Source organism: Palaemon carinicauda, chromosome 8 (genome assembly GCF_036898095.1).
Source record: "Palaemon carinicauda isolate YSFRI2023 chromosome 8, ASM3689809v2, whole genome shotgun sequence".
NCBI lineage: Eukaryota > Metazoa > Arthropoda > Malacostraca > Decapoda > Palaemonidae > Palaemon > Palaemon carinicauda.
In genome coordinates this window covers 53,729,540-53,755,213 of record NC_090732.1, presented here as the reverse complement: position 1 = coordinate 53,755,213, position 25,674 = coordinate 53,729,540, and the positions used below count along the sequence as shown (strand labels likewise).

The 25,674-nt window shown below is 39.0% G+C and overlaps 1 protein-coding gene across 2 annotated transcripts in view; it reads left to right on the top strand.

The window, feature by feature from the left end:
* Positions 1-25,674, top strand: part of LOC137645733 (zinc finger protein ZFP2-like) — a 480,606-nt gene that overhangs the window by 380,985 nt on the left and 73,947 nt on the right. For both annotated transcript variants that reach the window (XM_068378620.1, XM_068378621.1), the window contains exon 12: positions 13,845-13,973. In XM_068378620.1, the coding sequence (XP_068234721.1) occupies positions 13,845-13,973 (129 nt within the window). The remainder of the gene's footprint in view (positions 1-13,844; positions 13,974-25,674) is intronic.

Genomic DNA, 25,674 nt, shown 5'->3' with positions numbered 1-25,674 from the left:
CTCCAGTATTTTGTACAATATATCCTTATTTACCTGTATATTATCACTTACTAATACATTTTTCCAATCTTTGTTCAATTCTTCATTTATTTCTGACCATTTTATATTCTTACCATAGAAATTATATTTTCCATATCCTTCCCATCGTTTTGTGCTTTGTTTATCTCTGCGTTCACTTGCTTTGGAATGGACTATTAATTCTATGGCATTGTGGTCTGAAATTTCCGTGTTATACACTATTATTTCTTTAACATAATTCACCTCATTCACAAATACTAAATCTAGGACATTGTCCTTTCTTGTTAGAATGTGGTTTATTTGTTGCATATTATGTTCTAATAGCATATCTTGAAGCTTTTCAAACTGCCTCTTATCTTCTGCGCTACTATTACTCTCTTTTTTATATGTATATATACAACCACTTTCTTCAATCTGTTCTTTTCAATCCATGAAAGGAAAGTTAAAATCTCCGGATAGGAGTATATTCCAGTCTTTATTGTTTCTACATATATCATCTATTTTTTCTATTATTATGTCAAACTCCTTAGTATTTGGGGGTCTGTAAACTACAATATTCACTAATTTTTCATATTCAAATTCTACCGCAATCAATTCACATTCTGTCTTGCTGTATTTTTCACAGACTTTTCCTTGATTTATGTCTCTTTCATATAATGCGGTTCCCCCTTGATTCCTATATGTTCTGTCTGATCTATATGTTTGGAAACCCTTTATCTGGTCGTCACTGCCAGTCTCTTGGGAATACCATGTTTTACTTATATTTAATATATCTATTTTTTCAATTTAGGTTAATTCTTCTAAGAATTCTATTTTCCTTTTAGAGTTACTCGTGACTAAACCCTGTGCATTCATCACTATTATGGTTTGTGTTTCATCCCCATTATTTAATATTGGCAATAATATGGATTCTCCCATGCTTCCTTCCTGTTCTGATATGATGTTCTTTTCTTCATTTCCAGGAATTCTGCCTTTAAAAAATCCAACTTTTCTATTATATTTGCTATTTCGCCTTCATATTAATTTTGTGTGTATACTTGCAATTATCCCCATATCTGCACCAACCCCTAGCATTATAGATGCATTCTTTGTAGTTGGGCTCTAATTGTGCATATTTGAGTTGAAAGGCATCATATCTTGGGGCCTCTTGTGCATAGCGCGGTATATACTCGGCTTGTTTTTTTTTGTTTCTTTTTTTTTGTTTCATTTTTCTTTTCTGTTTGCTGAGTTTTCTGTCTTTCTTTCATGGTTGCAGAATGCATATATTGACAATTTTTGTTGAATTTGCATCCTTTTCCTTCTTTCAGGTTTTTACATATTTTTGGATAGAGATCTCTGCATTCGTCTCCATATCCGTCTAAATACGCACATTTACCATATATTTCATAATTATGGCATATCTTTGGATGCTTGTAGTAGCATCTTTCGCCAAATCTGCAATTCCCTCTTTTCAGTGAATTGCAGACTATATCTTTTTTTTTTTTTCTTGTTTTTGCTCTTCCCTAAAAGTATGTAGGTCCGGGTAGAGTCTCTTGGGTCTATTATTTGTTTCCATATTTCTACGTAAGTATGTTGTTGAATGGCATCATATGTTGTATCAGTGATTTCCTCTGCATCCTTACACATATCTTGTTCATTTTTCTCTTCTTCTTCTTCTTCTTCTTCAACTATTTGCAGATTCAGTCTCGACTTAATTATATTTTCTATTTCATACTAAGCATGTTGAGCAGAATACCTTTGTGTCTTTAGTACTTATTTTTTGTTGCACTTCAGCGTAATTAGAATGTGTTGGTACATGGCATACATCGCATTTCCTTAATAATTGTTGCGGGTTAAGAATACTGTACCACATCTTACATGTATCGCACCATTTTGGCATTCTTTTTCCCAATGCATCAATAAGCACATTCGCCATATTGGACTTTTCATTGTTCTTGAATGGAATGTGCTGATTGATGTAGACTTTCTTTACAAGTCTCTTTATCACCTGGATCTTCTTTGGAATTTCTTCTATTATTTTGATGATGTTTTCCGCAGACTTGCTCCAGTTTGTTGGATCATATTATTTCAATATGTTTGAGAATATTTTTCCGTCACACTGGTTGGAGCTGTTTGTGACCTCTGTTACCTGTAGATCTAGTGCTTGTTGTGCCAACTCATGGAATTTACTCTTGCTCTTGCCGATTGCAACAAAATCCCTCCAAGACTTGTTTGTGTTAGAGGCTGCCATCTTGTTCAGATTTTTAGTATTTCACAAGATAACTATCCTATGCCGACGTTTTATCCCACTCTTCTGACCTCAAACTAATCACCGATTATTCACGTAAACTTGTATCTATATTGCACTTGATAGGCTTTTGTTATTCGTGTTAAATCATCTGATTTTCTCTGATCACAAAATGGGACTCACTAGCATACAGTAACACTCACTCAGAGAGAGAGAGAGAGAGAGAGAGAGAGAGAGAGAGAGAGAGAGATAGTAGGTTGCGACTCAAAAGCGGGATGAAAGCAACTGAGTACTGTACTTTATTATAGACACATCGGGTATATATACACACTAGGTCCCAGCAAGAAGGTCACATAATACAACATGCTATTTCTTGTCCAACCGGCAACCGGTTCTGTTAACAGTTAACAATGAGAATGGGGAGCCATGTACCACCCATGTGTCACACGATCGTACATAGTAACGACATTTCTCTTTTTTGTATATATTATCCTTTGTATCTTCGTTCTCCCTTCGCACTGACAGCAACTTGCATGAACCTGTCTGCTTTTCTCATTGTTAACTGTTAACAATGAGAAAAGCAGACAGTTTCATGCAAGTTGCTGTCAGTGCGAGGGGAGAGCGAAGATACAAAGGATAATATATACAAAAAAGAGAGTTGTTGTTGCTATGTACGATCATGTGACACACGGTTGGTACATGAAAATAGAAATCTCGTTACTATGTACGATCGTGTGACACACGGGTGGTACAAGTGGCATAGTTTAAGCTTCATTTTGGAAACAATCACTTTTTCATGGCAATGGAGCTCTGATATCTTTTCCTTGAAGTAACAAATTGAAGGAATTCATAGATTCTTATGTGACAAGCCTATGAGAAAACAGACTGAGAATTTTGTATGGATGTCTTGCTTAATGTATACCAAGAACTGCTGCTTTTCTCCATGTAGTGCAAAAACTCTCTTCCAGATGTTCCCCATGGAAAGCCACCTGTGCTTGAATATAATATCTCAGAATTAGAATAATTGTCTTGCATAATATAGAAAACAAACAAGAAATAAGTGTGTTCGCTATAATGAAGTTAACTCTTTAATTACTTCACTGAAAACATTGTTCAACTTATTGTGCGTGGTTTTCATTGCTAATGCATGGCGGTGAATAGTGCAAAGTGTATTAATAATATCTGGCGATTTTTGCTTAACCAAAGTTTGAAAACCAGAATGACAACCAAGCATTGTTAAATAGTATGTTTTGGAGCTGAGAGTTTCACAAAACGAAAATTCTTCCAGGTGCCTGTCATCTACATTTCGTACCTACATGCAAAGTTGATTAAGATTGGAAATATTCTACTAACAGAACTATTAGAAATGTAAAATAATCATAACTGATTGCTTTTATTTACACCCTCTCGTTTAAACAGTCAAGATAGTATGTGCAATGTACTTATCATTGAATTTTTTAAATTTACATCATTCAAAATGTACTGCATAATACCTATGTTGTAATTATAGAAGAGTCCCATGTCCATTTTACATTGATATAACTTCGCTATTTTTTCTTTCACCAGTTTATTATCTCATAAGAAAAATAGTGAGAGATACATATTGTGGTAAAGAATATATTTCACAAACAAAAGAACATTTGGTAGCATGTATCAAATGCCAAACCATATGGTGAATATAATCCTAATCAGGGCCTACATATGAAGATGGTAAAACAATAGGATTTAGTGATTTTGTGATCCCTTCGTGGTCCACATAAGATGCCTTTGCAGTTCCCCAAAGGACCGTTGACCCCAGTGTGAGAACCACTGATCAAGATAATTTTCAGGTATTGGATTTGTCAGTACCAATACCACCTCAGTGTTTAGGCACTACACCTAGCATAGGATAGTACACCCGGAGTGAGAGTGATGGACAGTAATTGAATACAACAATGCGATAGGGAGCATTACTGTATGGGTTAAAATATTCTAAAAGATACCTGGGGCCTAGCCATAGAAAGAGAATCGTTCATGCAGGCAGCACAGAAAAATAAATCCAGTACACTTCTGTTGTATGTACATTTACAACCAACCATCCAGGACTCAACTTCTTCAACTCAAAATCTTTTGACCAATCGTGCTTGGGTCATGTGAATATTATCATCGACTCTGAGGAAGGAATTCAAATGAATGCATATAAATGACATTAGAAATTCACGCCATAATTCACTTTAGACTCTTTGTAATATGTTGAAAAAATAAATAGGGTTTAGTAAAATTTATAAATTCCTTTAACCTATCTCATAACTTTATTTTTATGAATTACGCTATTTCTATAAGACCACCTTAACAGGATGTGTAAAGTTAAATGATGAAACAAATGGTCAGTCAAAACAACGTAAAACATAATGAGTACAGTTAATAAACATTTACTCAGTTATCTCGTGAATGAAAGGGTTAATCAAACAAGAAATCTGCCAAAGGTATAAAATTTAACACAGGAGGTAAAATTAAATACAGGGGGAACTTTCAACAGCTTAAACATGGTAATCCTGTGTATAAGGGTTAGTGAAACCTTGGACAACTATTAATAGAATCATGTCCGATGTCCATTAAGATAACTATTATCAAATACAGTACAATGGACACGAGTTACAAACCCAAACACCGTATGCATGCCCGAATGTTCTAAGTCAGACATTTATCTTAAGTAATTATATGAAATCACCTAATTATGTATTAACTAAGGTTGAAATGTGTCCACATATACCATTTTAGCTTGCGTAAGTTTCCGATCCTGTGGCTCAGGTGTAGTTTATTTTGGGTACTAAAGAAGACAACTTTTAGTCTGTAGGACCCTTAGTTTTGGCTGTTCTGTTACTCATCAAAGGAGGGTACTGATTCAAGGAGCGTCTTCCTCTTCAGGAGGCATAAGGTGGGGAGGTTCACAAAGGATTGGTCATATGGGTCTCCAGGAGCAAGATCCTGTCACAGCATTCAGCATGGTATTCAAAGCTTTAATGGGACATTTGAAGAGGAGAAATAGCTGACCTGTCCTTCCAAATAGATTAAAAAAGCAATGTGTGAGACTTCTAGGCCTTCCCAGTTTTAAATTACATTTTAGAATCAGGAAATGGAATTGATTTTTCTGTAGAAGTAGAGGTCTTGAAGATTATCTAAATAGAATACCAGGAGTAATTTTGTGCTTCCAGGGGATAACTTTGATTAAAACCTGTGTGGCATATACAATAATTAATTTAATGTCGGATCTAAAAGTTCCTAATTAACACAGACTTGAAAATTATTCAGAGAGATGTAAATGAAATATATAATTCTAATGTAGAATTAAGTCTTGAGAGATAAATAAGAAAACGGAAAGGTAACTGAAATAAATTATGAACGATATGAATAAAAATAAAAAAGAAGGATAAGTATTGTGGAGAAATTGATTTTATTTTTTATTTATTAAGTGGTAACCTGTTGTTCAGGGAAAATCTCCCTACACCATCTTACAAAGATCAACTTGGGAAGAAAGAAGCGCTAACACTCAAGGGCACAAACACCCTGGTAAATACTTTGGTGATGCTGTTCACAAACATTCACTTTAAATAGAAATCTGTACTCTGTCAAGAGACCTAGCAACTCCACATGTGAAAAAAAAGTAAATTGATGGCCTACTTTAGCTGTCAATTCTAAAGCTATCCCACTCTAAGGCTCTGTTTCGGCATCGTCCTAGGGACGCCAGTGAGATGCTGGACGGGAATTTTACTTTATAGATGGAAACAATGACAGTGGAGGAGAGCAGGGATGTACTATAGCAAAGTTAAAGATAAGGATCTTTACCTTTGAAGCACTGAGTATAAATACTAAGTATAACTCGCTAACACACTATTGCCCTTAAGTTATTTAGACAGGATACTCCTTTCAACATATCGCGTATGCTATCCCGAGATTAAATGTTCATATTACAGACATAATCAGTCAAAGAGAGTAGAAATACAAACAGGTTTAACCCTGGATAGGTACGGTCCTCGGACACCCCTTTAAGGGTATACTCGGACGCGAACGACCCCGACGCCAAAAAAAATTCTTGAAAAATCAGTTTTTGCAGTAACCTCCTTTTTTCTTTTGCCAAAAAAAACTTCAATGAATGCTTAAAACAACTGTAAAGATAAATACTACTCATCTGCAGAAAAACTATTTATTATAAATATTTTAAAAAATTAAGTAGAAAAAAAAAAGACCTGACATAAAAATTCATAAAAAAAAAGTTTATACATATATACACAAATCCTTTTAGGAATTGATTCTTGAATGTTTAGGACACATCTTGATGTATTTTGGATGAAGTCAGACCCATGGAGGTGAAGATCTGAAATGAGAAAAAAAGGGTAACTATTTTTGGCCAAAAAAAATTGTCCAAAATTCATGAATTATTTTGGGTACCCAAATGAAATAGGAAGTGGCTAATTTTTTTAGGGAATAAACATATGTTATCCTAAAATAGAAATATGTAAAAAAATCTTCATTATTTTGTAAATTACATTTATATCAGGGGCCATATCTAAAGGTAATTTTTTGAGTACTTGGAAATTTCGTAAAAAAAATACATATATTTAATATATAATATGATATTTATGCAGGTAAAAATATACCAAAATATCACAAATTCTATAGGGAACAAGAATATATATAGATAGGGCAGCTTACGCTTCGGATATGTCCACAAAATGGCCGCCAACCACACTGACTCAGACTCCCTAATCTGCCACTTGAAATGTAGGAAGGGTATGTCAATTTCAAGGTGTTATTTACTAATCTAATTATTATTGGATATGCATAAAAATTGTATGGTGGGTTGCTGGATAATTGTCGATTATTTTACGACTATAAAATTAAAATTCTGACCCAAAAAATTTTTTTTGAAGGGAAATAAAATCGAAAAAAAAAATGTAAAACAATATTTTAGCTAAAAAAATTTGATGATATTCAATCAAAAAAAAAGTAAACAAAATTTTCGGACAAATAAACATCTAGAGGAATCATTACTCTGTGATAGTTCCTTAGTACGTAGTAATTTTGAAAGAATTGGGAAAAAACGAAAAAATGGCAATCACCGGAAAATCGAACACATACCTATATATACGCCATATCTGGCTAAAAAAAAGATAGGCATGGGTAGCCAGATCATCTAGAAACACTTTCCAACACTATAAAAATATAAGTTTTGCGACACTACTTGCCAATTCCTTACGGTAACATGACTAAGCAAAAAAATGCAAAACAAATAAAAAGGGGCACTCGTGGAAAAATGGCCATTCTAATATACGGCATTTCAGAAAAAAAAAATTTCAGCCACGTGCTAGGCAAACCATCAAGGCATATTTTCCGACAAATAAACATATAAATGAAATATTACTCTGTGATAGTTCCTTAGTACGTAGTAATTTTGAAAGAAATGGGAAAAAACGAAAAAATGGCAATCACAGGAAAATCGAACACATACTTATATATACGCCATATCTGGCTAAAAAAAAATAGGCATGGGTAGCCAGATCATCTAGAAACACTTTCCAACACTATAAAAATACAAGTTTTGCGACACTACTTGCCAATTCCTTACGGTAACATGACTAAGCAAAAAAATGCAAAACAAATAAAAAGGGGCACTCGCGGAAAAATGCCCAACATTCTAATATACGGCATCTCAGATAAAAAAAAAAGACATGCACGTGTTAGCCCAACCATCAAGGCACACTTTCTAACACATAAACATGAAAAAAAAATCAATAATATACGGCAATTCCTTACTACGTAGTAAATTTTTACAAATATTGAAAAAAAAACAGAAATTGGCAACCGCAGTTAAATACCCAATATACCAATAACTACGTCGTATCTGACAAAAACAAAATCACGCATGGGTAGCCAGATCATCTAGACACACTTTCCAACATTAAAAAAGCAAAAGTTTTACGACACTATTTCGCAATATCTTACGGAAAAATGACTTGGCAAAAAAATTAAAAAAAATTAAAAAGGGACACTCGCGGTAAAATGCCCGACATTCTAATATACGACATCTCAGATAAAAAAAAAGACATGCACGTGTTAGCCCAACCATCAAGGCACACTTTCTAACACATAAACATGAAAAAAAAAATGAATAATATACGGCAATTCCTTACTACTTAGTAATTTTTACAAATATTGAAAAAAAACAGAAATTGGTAACCGCAGTTAAATACCCAATATACCAATAACTACGTCGTATCTGACAAAAACAAAGTCATGCATGGGTAGCCAGATCATCTAGACACACTTTCCAACACTAAACAAGCAAAAGTTTTACGACACTATTTGGCAATATCTTACGGAAAAATGACTTGGCAAAAAAATGAAAAAAAATGAAAAAGGGCCACTCGCGGTAAAATGGTCCTCGTGGTGATGAACGACATTTTAACTAAAAAAAAAAACATGCACATGGTAGCCAAACAATCCACCAAGACTTTCCACAACTGATAACCTATACAAGTTGAACCATTCTACGACAATTTCATAATACGTAATAACTTTGATAATTATGCAAACTACCTCAGAAGGGTAAACTCGGACGCGAACGACCCCGACGCGTCTCAGAAATCGGGGAAGGAGTACAGCTACAGCAATGCACATCTGGACACTACTAGAGCGTGTAGGGGAGACACCTCCTGCAGGTCGATCACCCACAAATTCAGTCACAGGGGTGAGTCACGTGAGAAAAACCTGTTTTTTTTTGACGCTCGGGGTCGCAAACGACCCACCGTACCTATCCAGGGTTAATTAACCTAATGTAGTTACTTTATTACGCAAAACCTACAACGTTCAATCGGACATCTTAACATTGACAAATAATTCAATTTATTCAAGAAAGGCAAAATAGTAATCAAAATATTGTTGCTTTAGACTCGTGGTCTTCGGCAATCGCAAATTATTGAACTGGAGTCGAACACGTGGTCCTTTGACCCGAGACTGGATTAGTCTCTAAAGGGAAAAATTATAAAGAAAATTTTTACACCCAATCCCATGCGTATGTAAAAGCCAGGCAGGTCATTGTATTATTGTAAGGAGTAAGTAGGAGGTAGGATTTTGTACAAAATACAAAGAGAAATCTTGCTACTCTAGGTTATAGTCAGGCAAGGGGTGTGCTGGTCTGTGGGAGGGTACTGTAAAAGAAACAGCCTGACATATCAGAGTGATAATGAAATGTTTCATGATGGGACGATCATTCAGGTGTGCACTGGTCCATCACGACAAGGTTCAGGCAATATGGGATTAATGGGTGCTTCAACTGCGACAGGCCTCTTTTGGCCTTCATGCACATGGTCAAGTTGGAGGTATTCCCGCTACCACAACAGGAGTTCAGGGTCGGACCATGAATGGTATTTCTTCAGGGATGCACTATCGTAGGCGGCACGGACAAAGATGTTTGAGTTTAATGAAATGCCGACTTAAAGTTGGAAAATTAGAACTGAATAGGAGGGACTGATGTAAAATTACTTATATTGTGCCATGCTAGCAACTGATGTAAAAGTACTAATCTTTTGGTGTGTTGGCAGTATAGTATTAAAATGTGAAGATTGAGCATGAGGGGGAACTAATGCAAAATTACGATCTTTGTGCTTGACTGCCGTGACACTAAATTGGTTTACTAAGGAACCGTTAATGTGGTTTGCAATGGAGTGTATTACTGAAGGTGTCTCCGACGCAGAACAAAACTGTTTGCGATTTAGGTTTAAATTTACATGAGCCATGAGGCTATTAAAAGCAATGTCAATTCTTCTTTAGTAGGCAGTAAGCATGGGATAATTTACTGTAACTATAGGATTGTCGTAATGATGTCTCCAAAAAGTTTTATAATCACAAAGTTCATTTCTTACTTTACCAATTAGAGTTTTAAAGTGTCCCACGGCTTTAGGAGCCATACTTCGAAAATCAGCTGAAGCAAGAGCATGAAGAGCTAAATCTGTGTCCTCTCAAACAAATTTGAACTTTAATTCATATTCCTTAAGTCGAACATTAATCTCCTCTGGACTGAGCATTTCAGCCCTAGGCTGTGGAGGGTTGTTGACGATTTGAGTGAAGTCTGTCATCTTGGTTTGACAGCGTTTGATGAACGGATTCATCAACAAAGGCTGAATCTGAATTCAAAATTCCATGGTAAAATTGAGGAATGTGAACACCACTTGATGTCAAACGGATTTACAGGACTTTACAAAGTTACAGGCGCACTGGGCAATAATTGAACATAAAAAATTACTTATAATGAGAGGGAAACTTTGGTGGCAAAACAAATGTAAATCAAAATTCAAATGAATCCTGGCTAGCAAAGCAGACAATGCACGGTCTCGTAATGCTCGACGCTTTACTAGGATGAATTATATCCGTACACGGCGATAACTTAATGGTGAAAAGTGCATTCTCGTAGAGGCTAAACAAACATAAAATTTCCCTCACTCGGAGGTAAAACAAAATCCCTCACTAAAAGGACAAAACACAAAATCTTCGATAAGGACAAATGAATTTACAGCTACGAAGTGGAAAAGATATATTCCCTCACTCGAAGCTTACACAAAATCTCCTCTCACGGATGTAACACAAAATCTCCTCACATGGAAGAAAAACTTTGCCTGTCATAGAGGCTAGACACATAGTTTCCTTACGCAAAGGACAAACCAATTTTCCCCGGGCTGAGGATAACACAAAATCTCCTCACACGGAAGATAAGCACAAATCTCCTTACAAAAAGGACACAACACAATTTTCCTCCCACAGAGGACGAACGTTGTTTCTCCACGAAGGGGACAAGGTTAAATCTCCTCGCACAGAGGACAAACACCAAATCTTTCTCCAAGCAGGGGATAAAGATTAAATCTATGTCGCGCTTATAAGTGGTAAATAACAGAGTTACAATGAAACTAACGAGTCAATTAATGAAATAAAACACACAGTAAACAATGTTCTCCATCTTGGAAAAAATATGTGAAATGAAATGGACTTGGGGAAATTAAGTTTCTGTTAATTGTAAGAAAACTTAAATTACGGTGTGCCAATTCCCTTTCTTTAACTAGGACACGTATAGGTGTACGGGGAACGTTAGTTAGTAAATTAGGGAAGGTAAACCAAGGTACAAAATATTACAAATTAAATGTTTAAATGACAATATCACTTGACAGAACAAAATAGACCGGCGCTCTCGTTGAGCAGTAAACCCGGACGTCTGAATAACATAAAAACCCTAGTTCAACCAGCTTAGAATTTTCTGATTATGAGTGGAAGGTGTCACATAATGGGTGAATGGATTCGATACTAAAAATGAAGTTCCTATGTCAAATTGTAAATGAACCTGGTTACGCTGTCTTTTCTTAAATTTATGGTTGCAACAATAAGATCATAATGACTACAAATCTCTCTACCCAATTCAAGTCTGGGATTTATACATTCGACAAACCGGCTGGTGCATGTGAATTTAAGTGATATAGCAAGGTACTTAATGCTTAATCAAGCTGATTGATTACATTAATGCTTCATAAGTCAAAGGTAAAAGATCCAGTTCAAAGGACTAATAATGTGGAGAAATTTATTTTATTTTTATTTATTGTGTGGGAACTTGTTGTTCCGGTAATGTCTCCCTTCATTATCCTACAAAGATCAACAGGGAAGAAAGGAACGCTAATGCCAACGGCACAAACGCCGTGGTGATGCAGTTCACAAAATTTCATTTTAAATAAAATATTATACTCTGTTCAGAGTCCTAGAAACTCCACACATGAAAAAAGAGGTAATTTGATGGTTTACTTTAGCTATTTCAATTTGAAAGCTATCTCATTCTAAGGCTCTGTTTCAGCACCGTCCTAGGGTCCCCATTGAGATGCTGGACGAGAATTTTACTTCATGAATGGAAACAATGGCAAAGGAGGGGGGCAGGGATGTATTGTAATAAAGTTAACGATAAGAGTCATTACATTTGGAGCACTGAGAATGAATACTATATCACTTGCTAACACACTATTTCCCTTAAGTTATTCAGACAGGATACTCCTTTCAACATATCGCGTATGCTATCCCGAGATTAAATATTATATTACAAACATAATCAGTCTAAGGGAGTAGAAATACAAACACGTATAATTAACCTAATCTAGTTACTTTATTACAAAATATTTACAACGTTCACTCAGACATCTTTACATTGGCAAATAATTCAATTTTTTCAAGAAATGCAAAATAGTAATCAAAATATTGTTGCTTCAGACTCGTGGTCTTCAGCAATGGCAAACTATTACACTGTGGTCCAACACGTGGTCCTGTGACCCGAGACTGGACTAGTCTCTAAAGGCAAAGATTATAAATAAAATTTTTACATCTAATCCCACGCGTAGCTTGAATTATGTAAAAGTCAGCAATATCAAAATAACGAAAATGAAACTCTAATGTAGAAATGGGGTAAATTTTTAGGTGGCCATGTGTATTACCTGCACTCCTTTCTTAAGTACTTGGAAAGCCCTTGTCCACAAAATGGCCATTGAATGGATTGTTTGCACCTTTAGTAGACTGGCTCCCCCTGGGTTTCTTGCTTCTTGGTAGATTGAGTATTGCTGGAACAGTTCCCAAGCTCGGATCTTCTCGTTCTCCAGCCGACAGGGCACCAGAATTCCTGTCCTCCTCTGCTTGGTGGGGGAGTTGGGGTTAGCCAGAGATGCACAGATTGACCAGTGCGGTCACAACAGCTGCGCATGCTCATGAACGAATGGGCCGACCCCATGGGTTAATGGCCGTCACCTGGGTTCAGCTTCCAGACAGTTGAAACTTGCGGTACATAAGATAAGTTTCAGGCAGGTCATTGCATTATTGTAAGGAGTGAGTAGGAGGTAGGATTTTGTGCAAATTACAAAGAGAAATCTTGCAGCTCTAGGGAAACATACATACATAATAATCCTACCTAGTCGGGCATAATAAAATAATAATTTAAATGAGTAAGTAGCAATGAGCTGGTGCGATTGGCGTACATCCTAAATTATTCAGAACTGTATTGGTACTGAATAAAATAACATAAGCTGCTTCTAAGTCAACAATACTAGAATTATATTCAAATCAGTGTGATCATTTCTCTTGACACGTGTAGTTTTTAGAAAGGAATCAACTTATGCTGACTTAAGGCTTTTGTCTTGCATTTCTATGCAGTGATGTTACGAACATGGCATATTGTCAGCAAGTTCAGTTCAGGCTGTCCTCCCATGTTTTGGTTAAAGAAAATGTAAAGTTTGGAAGCTAAAATTTCGTGGGTAACTACTATATTGTGAGGAAGACCGAAATACAAAAGGAGAGAAGAGTGAAGGAAATTTCTTCACAAGAATGAAGTGTGAAGAAAGTTCTTCTGCTATTTTTATTAAGATGAAAGGGTTTGGGATGATTATATGGGGCCTGTTTTATATTGTGGTGTATATTTTCACTAATTTTATTACTGCTAAGAATTGTAACCTCCCCATATTCCATATTTGAGATAATCTTAAGCTAGGTCTTCCACTCTTTAAGTTTATGTAACATATCAGGCTAAATTGTATTTTTTTTTTTTCAGATGATGGGTATGTCAGTCAAAATACCAAAATGGTATGCAAAGATTGTGGTTCTTCTTTCTCATCATATAAGGGGTTAAATGCTCATGGAAGATACTGTAAGCACAAAAAGAAAACTGGGAATTATGAAGGTGAGTTTAGATTGTTGTAATGGATTGATTGATTGAATAGAAGTTATCTGACAGATGACTTCTATGGTTGTTGTAAGGGAATAATGATGTAAAAGTGTAAAAAGCAAGAAAAGATTTTTGAAAGTTAGGGATCAGTTAACCATTGCTGTTTTACTTATTACCCTTTATTCTCCTTTTTATTGGTAGCCCAATTATTTAGGGATTGAATAACTATATCTTGACCGAAGTATAATCTTAAATTTTCACCTTGTACAGTAAATATATCATCACTGATTTTCTCTTATATTAGCTTAGTTTCATTGAAGCGCAATGGCAGCTAAAATTAAACAAATAAAATAGTAATAAGAATCATCATAGAAATAATATTAAACAATAACTTTTTTCATACAAACCTATTTTTTGTAATTAGGCCCATTTGGTGGTTGTCAAATTTTGTGTAATTTTCATTTCTAATTGAAAGAAAATTACGTGCTGCTTGACGACAATGCGTATGTGTTTGTATAAGGAACCCCAATTTTCTAGTTTCTTGCTTAGAGTTTATATGTTTCTGATTTCCTAAACACTGTTTGATAGATATGCCAAAATATATAATTTTAATCCATTTATCAATTTTAATCGAATGATTTTCTTTTTAAGCTACATCACAAAATTCATTGAGGAAATTTCAGATGAAATTTGTCTCATCAATTTCAGGGGTTTTGCTACCAATTAGTCACCAGATTGTATACTACTTAACAAAGAGAAGTATTATTATGACTTGCTTGATATAACTTGTATTGCTGGCATGATATTTTCTATAGCTAAACAACCTAAGATTTATATATGACAGGTTTAATTAGGGAATTATGTGAGGACTTACAAAAGATGATAAAAGATTTCAATAGAGAAAGTAGGAATGTAGGACTGAAAATGAATTAGAGTAAAACTAAAATAATGTTCAATGAAAATGCAGAGACAACAAATAAGAGTTATGGACGAACCTTTAAACACCATTAATGAATATACATACTTAGGACAGACAGTAAGTGTTTCACCAGGGCACGAGACCGAAATTAGAAAAAAATGATAAACATGGGATGGAGAGTATTTGGTAAATAAAATGAGATTATTGAAAAGTAAAATGCAACTTTCTCTAAAACGAAAGTATTTAATCAGATAGTCCTACCAGTATTAACTTTGGCATCAGAAACTTGGAGCCTTAGTAAATCCTTAGAACATAAAATAGTTACAACATAAAGAGCTATAGAAAAAAATAATTAAGAGGCAGAAAAAGAGCAACAAGGATACGAGAGCAAAGTAGAGTAGAGGATGTTCTAATAACATGTAAGAAGAAGAAATGGACATGGGCAGGATATCTAATGAGAATCACAGACAACGGATGGACAATAAAATGAACAAAATGGGTCCCAAACGATTGCAACATAAGCAAGGTAAGGAAGAGAAGACTATGGATTGACAAACTAGGAAAACTTGCAGGTATGGACTGTTATAGAAAGACCATAAGCAGTCGCAAGTAGAAAGACGTGTGTGAGGCCTTTGTTCTACAGTGGACTAGTAACGGCTGATTATGATGATAATGATTATATATAATTTATATATATATATACATATAAATGTTTATTTGTTCCAATACAGGGACTTACTTCGAACTACTTTCTTAGGAGTTACCTGGAACCTCCTCTCAACCGACCAGAGTTTTGTGTAGTTTACCCTACTCCCGTTTTCTGTAATGGTAGACCTAGGCGGAAGGATACGTGCCCTAAGGGCAATCCCGAGGCAGGCCACATGTGAGCTTGGGTCTCGAACTTCAGTAAGTTCTCTGGTCGCGTCGTGATGTCATCTTGACGCTTCTCTTATCTCAGTGCGATCCTTTGTGTCCCCGAATTGTGTACCACGTGTGTGACCAAGTGGCCCGTTGTGCTCTCCCTTGTGCTTCGCGCTTTTAACTTATATTCCCTTGTGCTTTCCTTGTGTTTGTTAGTGTTATCTTTCTTTTTCCACTACGTTCCTGTGTCTGGCGGTATTGTGTTAGTGTGTGATGGAGCATACCCGCCGTTGTCCTGGGCCTAGGGCCAGGAAGTCGTGTGGGGCGTTCTTATCTAAGCCCGATGTGGACCCGCATTCCTTTTGTTCCTCGTGTAGGGGTAAAGTGTGCTCGCCTTCAATCACATGTCCTGAATGTGTTACGTGGAGCGAGGTTCAGTGGGTTAAGTTTTAGACCAAGAAAAAGAAGTCTTCGAAGCGATCTCCCAGGAAGGCAAGTTTTTCTTCTCCTGGAACATCGGCTGGTGAAAAGTCTGATAGAGTTCCTTCTTCTTCCCCTACCCAGAGTAGGGGACGAGGTAAGTCTGTTAAGGGGAAGAAACCAGTGCTTTTTCCCCAGGAAGGTCTTGATTCTGGGGTGTCTGTTTCTCTAAAAAGGCGTGTGAGGGGCCTGAGGGTATGTTTAGTGGGGGTCCGTGGGACGTTGCTCTTGTGCTAGGGGAGCACGTCTCGGCTGGCAACCCCATGCGGAATAAACATGTTCCTTTTTCTTCTCCAGAGTCTTGGGTGGATGTTTCAGGCGCCTCCGCAGCGGAAGGCGCCCCAGAGAGAGAAGATTCCCCGCAAGAAGATCCTCTTGGATGGAGTCTACCGAGGACGCCGTTTAAGTCTCCTTTGAGTGTGGAAGAAGGTCTGAGCTCCTGTTTTCCGTTCTTGGATCGCCCGTCTACGCCTCCAGCACCTTCGTTGGCAGTTCCCGAGCTGTTTTTACAGCCTTCGACGTCAGGTACCCAACAGGTGTTGAGCAAAGCTCCACCTGTACCTCGGTTCCGTTATGAAGAGGTGTCGGAATCGTCGGCAGCAGGGTCTTCTTTGTCGTCGGAAGAAGAAGTTCGGAGGAGACACAGGAGGAAGAGAGACAGATCCAGGTCTCCATCGAGGTCTCGGCTTAATAGGAGGAGATCTCGTTCCCCGCAAAGGAAGATCAGGAGAAGTGCCTCCCCGAAGGAACAAGAACAGTGGGTCCTAGTCCCCCGCAGTAAGGTTAAGGACCTTACTACGGTCACGGGCACTGCGGTTAGGCTTACCGGAGACAGTCCTCCTAGAAGTGCCTCCGACAGCCGCAAGTCGGCATCAGCCTCGGACTTTAGATCCTCGTCTGACAGGCGTAAGTCCTTGTCGAAGGAGACTCAATCCGCCCAGCGGAGGGAGTCGCCTCTTAGGACGGGCAGCCGCGACGAGTCAGCCCGTGGAGGTGATCGTCGAGCACGGATTCCTCCGTCGAACACCCCCACGGAGGAGCCTGTCCCCTTGTTGAAAAACCAAAAGACAGCGGAGACTCCCGTCTCTTCCGAAAGGCCCAACCTCGATCCTAGGCAGAGCGAAGTCGCCCGTGTCAGCGCCACTCCACATTGCCGGACGGAGGAAGCGGATGGTGACTCGGAAGATGGACCAACGGAGGGTGATTAACTTGATAAGGAAGCACCATAGGATCGAGGAGCCCGTACCTTTGGAAGAAGACGTCTGGCGGTCTAGCCTAAATAGAATTATGGAGGAACCGGTCCAGAAAAAGCCATCGTTAGCCCTGCCAGAAGCGAGGGACGTCAAACTGGGACGGTCCCATATTGATAAAGTGGTGAACCGTAACAGGGACAACTCTAAGGGACAGAGTTCTTCCAAGCTCCTCCAAGGCCTTAGTCTCAGAGCAAGTACTATGCCTTGGAGGGACGTCCTCATGGAGCCAGCAAACTGGAGGACATTCTTGAAGTTTTAGGCCAAGGGGCCCCGGAGGACAGGGCTTCTTCTGCACCTATTTTCTTCTCCCAGGCAGAAGCTGTTATGATGGAGGAAATGTCAAAGGACCTTATTAATGTCGCCTCATGGTTGGACTGGTGGTTTTCTACTCTGGTGGGCACCCAGATTTCAACAGAATCAATGGACCCTGCCAAACAAGATACCTTGAAAGAGTTAGTCGGCTCGGGGGGCCGCGCTCTGAAGTTCCTGACATTCCAGTCCTGAGCACTGTCAGCTAACTGGGTGTTGAGAAGGAGAGATTCTGTCCTGAAAAATCTCTCAAAGAAAATTCCGCACAGGGAAGCTAAGGCTCTCCGGAACCTGACTGTGTGGGACGAAGGGCTCTTCCCCCTTAAGAAGACAGAGGAGGTCGTGGAGAAACTGGCGAAGAGGAAGGAGGCGTCTTACCTAAAGTCCAGTCGATGAGAAGACCTGTGTTTAGAAGACCTGGTTCCCATGCTCCTTCAACTTCTTGCTCTTCTCCTACGCAAGTAAGGAGAGACTCCTCGACTTCTCTATGGTCTTTTAATGCCAGTCATACCCTCAAATTTTCCTGGCTCGTCAATCCATTGTCTTCTTTTCCTTCCCCTGCTTCGTTTGCAATCTCAAGGAACCCATCCTGTTATTCTTAATGCTCATCTATTATCTGTCATTCTCATTATGTATCCTGCCCAAGTCCATTTCTTTTTCTTACTTGTTGTTACAATATCCTCTACTTTAGTTTGCTCTCGTATCCATGTCCTCTTTTCTGTCTTTTAGTGTTAATTCCATCATTATTTTTCCTATAGCTGTATGAGTTGTTACTGGCTTATGTTCTATGGCTTTGATAATGCTCCAATTTTCTGATAAAAATGTTAATACTGGCAGGACCATCGGATTAAATACTTTTGTTTTTGGCGAGTGGCATTTACTTTTCATAATCTTCTTTAGTCGGAATGGAACAATTGGCCGTGGCCAACTCGCCACGTCCTAACTGGTCGCGGCTAAATGGCCATCTAGTCGCAGCCCATCTAGCCACAGGCTAACTCACCGCCATGGTAATAGATACATTCATAGGGATTTTAACGTAGGAAAAATCTATTTTTGAGTGAGATAGCCATGTCGTCCTGATGGAAGTTCCTTCTGGCAACGTTCTACTGTATAATATTTCTGCGATTGATATTGCAAGAGAATTACCATCAGGTATCACGGAGTTCCAACCCCAGAACGACTATCCGAAGATATCGTGTATAATCAGGGACGTATCCTAAGATAACCATAGATATCTGCATCCCAAATAGATCTTACCCAGTCTAATCCTCTAAGGGGAAGGATAAGTGAGGAGCTGCTACATATCCTATCACCTTTCGGTGCTCCCATATGACTCCGCCGCTTCATTCCACGTCGCAGCTGAGCTACTGTGAAATAGAAGCCTCCAACGAGCAAAGGGGTGGGAGAAAAAGGAAGTAACGGGTGGGCCATCAGGACGACATAGCTATCTCACCCTAAAATAGATTTTTCTTACGTCAAAATCCCTTTTTTGGGCTCGAGCTATGTCGTCCTGATGGAAGTGTACCAGAGAATTATCTATACTCGGTGTGAGGCTTTGCATGAAAAACCTCAAAGTATAAATGCTTCCTACCTATGTGACGAAGCATAAGTATCAATTTCTACCTTAACTTTGAAACCAAACCGATCTGAATTTGGTAAGTATGATGGTCATCTAAGAGGATAGATCCGTGATTGGCCATCAACCTCCCCCGTGGTAAAGAATACTCCTCATGAAAGGTGAGATGTTATAAACACTACCAATATCATAAGTTCAGTGAGTAATCAGTATGGAACAAAATACTCATCTGCAAGCAAATCCATTTAGTTCTTTAAGGGTAGAAAGAAACCACAGTATACTAAATTTATTGCCACTAAAAGGAATTAGGTCTAGCAATAAAATGCATCCAACGGTATACAATCTTTTATTACCAAAAATTTTGAGCAAAAGTTATTACAAGTGAAATGGTAAGCATTTTGATCAACTAATGTACCCAACTATACACCCTCGAATAATTTGTACTTGATTTATCATTAGGGGAAAACCAATTAATATGCCATAAAATCCCATAAAAAGGGAGGCTTATGATGAAAATTAAGCAACTTATGTCCAATTACAAAATACAGTCATATACATAACAACGTAAGCTGAACTATTTTAAACTCAATTCTAAAGTAGGTATACTATAATAGAATTAGGTACACATGTAAATTTAGAGAAACTAAATTGAATCCTGAAACTATAAATTAAATTGTTTAATGATGATCATGAAGTAAAAACTAACAGTTTACTTAAAGGAAATAACCTGGAAGAATGCCTTGGGACGCACTTGAGAGCAACATCGTTGCAGCAGGTTTAATAACACTACCCGCTACCACCCCAAAGTGACGTATTTCATTCAATTGCTTCATATAATGCTTGAAGAACACCCTGGTAAACCCCCAAAGGACATATACTGAAAAAAGTTCAGTAAAGAAGCCACTTTCTTAGGGTCATGACCTAAAGGCATGCTAGCCGGGTCCACTCTTCTTATAAAATATGCCGATTTTGCTCTCACTTGTTTCAAAGACAATTCTGATCCCACCGTTTCACCTCTGAATAACTGACCTCTTTTAAGATTCTTTGCTCTGTCAAGATAGGTCATTAAACACTGCACTGTACACAGAGTGAGATCACTTACAAGGGGAACTATTTTGCATGGTTCCCAACATTTAGATGGAAGCTCATTCTTAGCCATAAAGGTAGGATCAGTGTATAAGTTAACTTCACCTTTGTCTGTAAATTCTATGTGACCCTCATCCCGAGAGAGAGCCACAATTTCACTAACTAGAGCACCAGAAGCCATAGTGATGAGAAAAATCACTTTTTGAGATAAATCTCGTAAAGACGCGGTTTGATTGTCAATTTCCGAAGCAAATTGTTACACTTTATCCAATGACCAGAAGATCGGTTTAGGAGGAGCCGATGGTCTTAACCTTGCACATGCTTTCAGAATCTTGTTGAAGAGGTACGAGTTAAAATCTATGTCAAAGGCATATAATATGGGTCTAGCCAGGGCTGACTTGTACGACGAAATCGTGGAGGATGCTAAACCTTTCACATGTAAGTCAATCAGAAACCCTAAACAAAAATCCATTGTGATAGAAAGTAGATTTTTATCTTCCACATATCGAACCCATTTCTTCCACGTGGTTTCGTACTGATTCAAAGTAGTGGAAGTTTTATAATTTTCTGCAAATGCTAATTTATCTCGTTGAATTTTGAACCTCTTTTCTAGGGCTAATGTGAAAAAATCATGAGATGAAGAGTTTTCATTTTCCATGATGAAGAAAAGACAGTCTTCCTCTGTACTTCTTGGGACAAACTTGGGCTGGGTAGAGGCACCAACCTGGGGTTCATTTCCGTCACTATTGGGTACCAGTTGCTCTTTGGCCATAGAGGAGCAATCAGGGCTGCTGTCCCCCTGAACGAACGAAGCTTGTCCAACGCTTTCATGAGAAGATTGAAGAGTGGGAACAGATAAATTCTCTCCCACCGATTCCAATTCATGTTCATCACATCCATCACCACTGCTGCCAGGTCCATATTTGGTGCCACATAACTGGGAAGTTTCTTGTTGTACTCATTGCAAACAGATCTACTTGAAGAACCGGGACTAACTCCTGCACGAAGGAGAATGATTTTTTGTCTAGAGACCATTCCATCTCTAGAGGATGTGTTCGAGATAGGGAGTCTGCCATCACAATCCGAACTCCGTGAAGGTGAGAAGCTGACAGATGCTAATTCCTCCGAACCAACGAAAAAATGGCGAACATTACATGATTTATTTGGGGAGATTTTGACCCTTGCCTGTTGATGCAATGAACTATTACTTTGCTGTCTAAGACTAGCCAGATGTGAATATTGTTCTTCAAGTGTAACTTTTTGAGGGATAGGAAGACTGCCATGGCCGCCAGAATATTGATGTGGAATTGCTTGAATCTCTGAGACCAGCTGCCTTGCACTTTCTTGAGTGGGGTATGACCCCCACCCCCCAAAGAAAAAAAAAACTGTCCAATGAGGCGTCCGTATGAAGGAGGAGGAAAGCACAACGGAATTATCTTGGTAAGACTTCTGGCAGTAGATCATGTACGAAGTTGCCTTCGTAGTAACTGCGGTGTCGTCCTCTGATGATCACGTAGAGCTGTGGTGGCTCTCTTCTTCCAAACTCTGCCTGCATCCTTGAGTCTGATCTTGAGGAGAGGGTTCATTATAGAGGCGTACTGTAATGAGCCCAGAACCCTTTCCTGGCAATGCCTGGTGGTCCTTCTCGACTTGATGAAAGACCAGACTGACTGTGCTATTTCTTTCCTCTTGGAAGGAGGTATGGATAGAGTATGAGACTGTATGTTCCAATGAATCCCCAGCCACTAGAAAACCTGAGCTGGGTTCAGTCTTGACTTTTTGAAGTTGATCTGGAATTCTAGGGATTGCAGAAGCTTGACAACATGAGAGGTTGCTTCTGTGCACTCCCTTTCTGAAGGAGCCTACGCAAGACAATCGTCCATGTATGCCGCTACTTGAAGGTCTTTTTTCCACAACTGTTGAAGGACTGCGTCTATAACCTTCGTGAAAATTCTCAGAGCTATGTTGAGCCTGAATGGCATAGCTCTGAATACATAAGCCCTTCGCTCCAGTCTGAAACCAAGGTAGGGAGAGAAGCTTTGACCTATCGGAAGATGCCAATAAGCGTCGGTAAGATCTATAGAGGCGGTGTAAGCCCCCCAGAGTAGTAAGGTCCATATCTGCGAAATAGTCAGTATCCGGAACCTGTCGCACTGAACAAACAAGTTTAGATGGGACAAGTCGAGAATAGTTCGAGGAATAATCGAATCTTTCTTTTGCACGCAGAACAGACGACCTTGAAACTTCATAGATCTTGTGCAACAGATAACTCTCTTCTTTAGCAGGTCCTGCACATATTATTCCAGATGAGGTGTCAATTTCTGGAAAAAATCTCCTGAGCTTCGGAGGTTGTCTCTTCCACTTCTAGCCCAAACCGCTGGAAATGACGCTTTGTGCCCAAGGACTGAACGCCCACCGGTCCTTGAACAATTTCAGCCTTCCCCCTACTGGAGTATCCTCATTGTTTTGGCTGAAAATGTGTGCCCCTACTTCCTCTGTTGCCTCAGAAACCACGACTTCTTGACCTACCCCCTCTGTCGGAGCGGCCTCTACAAAAGGACGATGACCCTTGTTCGTATCCATGATTGAATGCTTGAGACTGTGAATACCGGATGAGGAACAGCAAAGACATTCTGAGGAGCGCTGGATGGAGAAGGAGCGAAAGGCCTCCTGAGGTCCGACCCCAGGAGTAAATTTTATCTTTAGAGATATTCCATACCTCTGGAAAAGACTCTTATTCTCGGCTGCAGCTTTATCTAAGACCTTTACTAATTTTGGGGGAAACAGGTCCTTACCTCAAATACACGCATCAATGAGACGCTTCGGCTCATGACGTATAGTAGCTTAAGCGAGAACATTTTTTCTACTGACTCTTCGAGCCTGAAAGGAGTAAAAAAGATCCTTCATAAAGGTAGCCAAAGTGGGTCTTAGCCAACAGGGAAAAAACTGGAGTATCAATGAAATTCTCAATCATCGTTTCCATAAAACATTGAAGAGACATCGAAGCCGATAGTCTCTCCCTAGATTCCAATTAAGCTTTACGTAGGTGTTCAGGAATCCTAGGCAGTCTTTCGTTAAATTGTCGACTGGCTATATCCTTATCTAATTTTCCTTCAGCAAAGGTAAACTGAACATCCAACCAATGGTCAGCATCATGGGGAAGAACAAGTGTTACAGGTCTACATTCTTCCAAAATCGGGAGAGATTTACCCTCCCGGATGGCCTTTTCTACCGCTACAAAACCTTTTGATGCAAAGGGAAAACTATTGTGTCGGAGCTAAAAATGCGGCCAACCTTTTACCAAAGGCACCTAATTGCGTGTTGAGACACCCTGCTGTCTTTATTTCCTTCACAGCCAGGTGCTGGGCTCTAGTGTGTTCTAGAAGGATCGTTTCTTTGGGGAGAGTGTCGTCTCTTAAAGGGACACCTTGAGCTAACCTAACATAACAAAAGGGGTAGGCCTCGATATCTGGATAAAATTCCAGATCAGCAATAGGCCTGGAGCCAAGCCCCTCTCCAATATGAAGGATACCCTCCGAAAGCACCGCATGACCCGCATATCTCCATGGGTTCTCTTGCATGCAAAAGGGGAGCTGAGAAGGTAAGACCTTAGCCTTACTCAGATCCTCTTGAGGTTTCAAAGCCTGAATCTCCTCCCGCAAGGCTTTGAACATCCTACTCTGATATTCTTGGGTCCCTTCATGAAAGCCTTCATGTTCGCTACAAGGGACCTGTCTTCCAAATTACTTGGAAATTTAGGAAGCGTTGGTTCCACCGGCTCAACAGGAGAGGGAGGAGGAACAGAAACAGGAGTTGTACCTGAAACAGAAGACGTAGTTGTAACTGTTGACAGAGAAGCGGCTGTAGTGACGGCAATTGAGACAATGGAACAAACTGAGTCTCTCACAGAAGTCACACTATCATCCTCCAATTCAGGCAGATAAGAATCATCCACCTGGGGGAGAAGTTTGTCATCTGATTTGACAGTCGACAGGAGAGCCGATTCTCTGCCCGGTAATAAAGAAGAAACCGAAGGCATATTGTCCAAATCGAGGCTCATGACACTTAAAGCCTCATCCACATGTAACTGGACGGCCGGTATGGGTCTAGGGTGGGAAAAACCCAATACTGAGTCCGGAGCCGCCTTATGGAAAAGTATATCCTTCCACTCTGTAGATGGAAGGTAAGGAGCCTTAGGTTCAGCATTCTTCTTAAAACCCCTGACCCAGGAACGAAGAGATCTCAGGAAAAACACCCGGTCGTCATCAGAGATATCTTTCGATATCCATCCAGAGTGATGTAAGTCCTTACACACACTGCAATCCTGAGGGTACCAGTAGGAGACTGGACCCTTCATCCTCCTGTATTTAGTATGAGTCCTGCGGGTATCATGACCACAAGGATACCTCACGGTCCTGGCACAAATCTGAACTCGGCAGTGCATCTCCTTCGAAGACCCCGCCTGTAAGGAGAAGTAGAAACTATATATGAGTACAATCTTCTCTTTGAATCACCAAGCTGAAAAGAATGGATTAATAGCATTCTATTAAGTCAAGCAAATTTGGGAAAATAATTCCCAAATTGTGTGTGATTGCAATTGGTGAAAAAGTTAGAGGAAAAGAACACAATATCCAGGCCTCTGTTAATGATGTTAGATTGGAAAATTAAGCCAAAAGAAAATGTTACCCTTAACCATAATTATTATGTTTGGTTAAGAAGGGAAACAAGGATGCTCAGTAAAATCAATAGCCTTCTATCTCCGCAGAGAGAGGGCTAGTAGGGAGGCAACGAAGTCGCCAACCAAGAGAAAAACATATCGACGCATTGATAATGGAGCAACCAACCGTATAAAAGGAAGGCTAAACTTTCAATTCATAATATGACAAGAAGATATCCCTAAAAAGGAACTCAACCTGTAAGAAAGGATAAAGTGATAGAAACAATTAACCAAATGTAATGGTTAAATCTTTAAGCCTAGCCAAAGAGAACCTTTCTCAAAAGAGATCTCCCTAGCCGAATAACATAAAGATACCTCGCAAGTAGTAGAAGTAAGGTCTTTATGTCAATCTGAGATTGTACTCATCAACAAACAATAGACCACACACCTTGTAGAAGGCAGTCTCTAAGAAAGAAAACATATGCCATCATGGTACGAAAAATTTTTGCCATTAGTAACGACACACTTAGGTAATGGTATTGCCCTCTTCCAAGGCTCTTCCTAAAGTAGAGGCA